This window comes from Amphimedon queenslandica, unplaced genomic scaffold, assembly GCF_000090795.2.
Source record: "Amphimedon queenslandica unplaced genomic scaffold, v1.1 AMPQUscaffold_10205, whole genome shotgun sequence".
In the NCBI taxonomy this organism is placed as follows: Eukaryota; Metazoa; Porifera; class Demospongiae; order Haplosclerida; family Niphatidae; genus Amphimedon; species Amphimedon queenslandica.
Window position 1 is genome coordinate 2,875 of NW_003549524.1, and position 2,766 is coordinate 5,640.

At 31.6% G+C, this 2,766-nt stretch overlaps 1 protein-coding gene and 1 long non-coding RNA gene across 2 annotated transcripts in view; one reads left to right on the forward strand and one right to left on the reverse strand.

Annotated features, from left to right (window-relative positions):
- The window catches only part of LOC109590326 (uncharacterized), a 1,558-nt gene extending 1,509 nt beyond the window's left edge, over positions 1-49 (forward strand). Inside the window, exon 4 of the mRNA XM_020006243.1 lies at positions 17-49. Within this exon, the coding sequence (XP_019861802.1) occupies positions 17-49 (33 nt within the window). The remainder of the gene's footprint in view (positions 1-16) is intronic.
- A 596-nt stretch (positions 50-645) lies between these two features.
- On the reverse strand, positions 646-2,742 carry LOC109590327 (uncharacterized). The gene is made up of 4 exons (XR_002189264.1): positions 2,603-2,742; positions 2,436-2,485; positions 1,916-2,130; positions 646-807 (listed from the first exon to the last, which is right to left on the reverse strand). It is a non-coding gene; the product is annotated as an uncharacterized LOC109590327 (long non-coding RNA).
- Between the last annotated feature and the right edge of the window lie 24 nt (positions 2,743-2,766).

Genomic DNA, 2,766 nt, shown 5'->3' on the forward strand with positions numbered 1-2,766 from the left:
TTTGTATTATTAATAGGTACATTCAGATCTGATATTGCTCATAGAGTAATGAGAGAATGTACTGGAATAATAAAGGAAAAGGTTGGCCTGTATCCACTGATAGACAGGCTGGTTGAGAAGAGGATAAGTGATGCTGAAAAAGGTCAAATTATTGATACCAGCACTGGACTAACTGCTAACGAAAGAATGGACGAGCTGCTTAGTTTAGTTAAAGCATCCATTAGAGAGGATGGAGAAGATTTTGGTTTGTTTCTAGAAATAATTAAACAAGAGAATACAAGAAGAGCTGATAGACTAGCACAGACACTATTAGACAATTATAAAAGATTATTATAATTTTGCTTTTTCTTTCTCTTCTTCGATTCCCTTTCTTTCTTCCTTTCTCTCCTCTCCTTTCATTATTATTATTTTACTATTATTACTATTATTATTATTATTCATTATTTATTATCATTATTATTTTTATATCTGAAAAGTTGCTTATAATTTTTATTGTTGATTTTGCAATTGCTTTTTAAAATTACAAGTTTTACAATACAAAGCCTGATCACTTCTCACTTGGGTTTACAAAATTTCCTTAATTTAAAGAAAAGAAAGCTTCAGAAACAGTTCTTTGCATGCTACAAATCCACACACCAATCTTCCTGTTCCGTTTATCTTACAGGTACGTACATGCACTTCCAACCCACTTCCTCTCTCTCCCTTACCTGCACTGTACAATGTATATAGCAGAGCTCTGAGAGCTGCCATATATTGTGTTAAATTCAATTTGAAGCATCAAGACAGACAAAGGAGAGCTCACTACACCTAATGCAATAGACAAAGTTATCATTGTGGTTGCCACAGCCCTACTACAATTTCATGCCTTTGACATAATCTAGAATAGTCTATATCTAGTTTCCATATAGTTTCCCACAAGTTTTTTGTAGTAGCTCATGCAGCTCCTTGTCAATGGATTTTCAAGTTGCTCAAAAATTGGACCAAAGACCCAGAACTATAGTAGATTTACTGAGAATTTGACCCCCAAAAAATAATAAGGGCAAAAATTCCATTTTGATAATCTTTTCTGAGGCGTGTCATTAGGAACAAATTTGACTTTTCTAATATAAATGCATCTACTTATGCTGTGTAGAAAGTTTGATCTGATTCCAATCAAATTCAGATTTTTAATAATTTTTAGAGTTGCTCAAAAATGGGCCAATGTCCCTGTACTTTTAAAAATATTACAGTACATGTGGGGATTTACAAGGATAGTACAGGGATTTTAGAATTTCACTAAAAAGGCAAAATGAGAATTCTTCATTTAAAAATTTTTTGATATATATATATATACATGTGTTTATGTGTAGAAATTTTGAATTGATTCTGGTCAATTTTGAATTCTTTGTCAACTTTTAAAGTTGCTCAAAAATTGAGCCAAAGTCCCTGTACTTTTAGTATAGTATGTGATTTCGGCCAAATTTCATCAAAAATGGCTTAGTAAAAATTCTGCATTTTAATAATTTTTTCTGATAGATATACATGTACCGGTACTTATGTTGCGTAAAGTGTTTTAACTGATTTCAATCAAATTTGCAATTATATTTGATTTTTAAATTGCTCAAAAATTGGGCCAAACTATATAGTCTAGAGTACAGGGATTTCAGTCAAATTTTGCCCAAAATAGCCAAGTCAAAATTCTCTAATTTAAAAAAATTTTCTAAAATATATATATATTATACATGTAGCTATGTTGCGTAGAAAGTTTGAATTGGTTCCAATCAAAATTTGATTTATTATGAATTTTTAAATTTGCTCCAAATGCTTGCCAGCTGACAAAGCTTAGTTAGCATGCCTTATGGGAAACCCTGCATGATCTAGTTTGACAAGTTCAATGCCATGACTATCCTACCACACAATACACATAAAAACATACTTGTATCATAATTATAGATTCTAGTTCCTATACTTCAATCTGTTGCATAAGTTGCCTGATAATATCCACTGGCCAGATCTATTGCTAGTTTTCTAATAAAAAGTTATATTGGATGTTGTTGACAAAAGATAAAGAGACAAACTTCACTTATCAAAAGTAATAAAATTTAATTTAAGTATCAAAGCTCCAATCAAGATTGGTGAGTTCATCTGGTCCTATATTCAACAGAGAAGAAGTGACAGGTGCAGTTGCAAATTGCTAAATTTTGGTGTATAGCGGTTTTTAATTTGGTGAATTTGTGGCCAAGTGCCATTGAGCATGCGTATAATGGCTCAAAATGGCAGATTTTTATTTTCGTGAATGGCTATCAAAACGCTAAATTTACCAAATTTAATCCATCCAAAATTTCCTGCTATACGGTATGTGCTAAAATTAATAATCTAATTTTTAAGGTGCTTATTCCTAATTATATTAACCAGCGAAATTCATGAGCAAAATGAAAGTATTAATTATATATTACCTTTATCATTCTTGCTATCTTTTCTTGACAACACAAATGACAAAACAAATCTAAAAATAACAAAACCACATTTTCCCTAATGAATTAGATGTGGCCACATTTGCCTGTAAGGCTAATCCAGTGTAAACTGGTGTGTGTCTGTTGTGTGTGTGTGGACTATAACTGACAGGTCCCATTTCTCATTATAACTATCAAGTAATACCAGTACAACATCAAAACGACTCAACAGTGGACTAGCCAATGCAACATTAATACCTGTACTCTAACAAGAATAAAAGAAGAGAAGAGGATCAATGACCACCATATTTAATTATTCGTGAATTATATTACA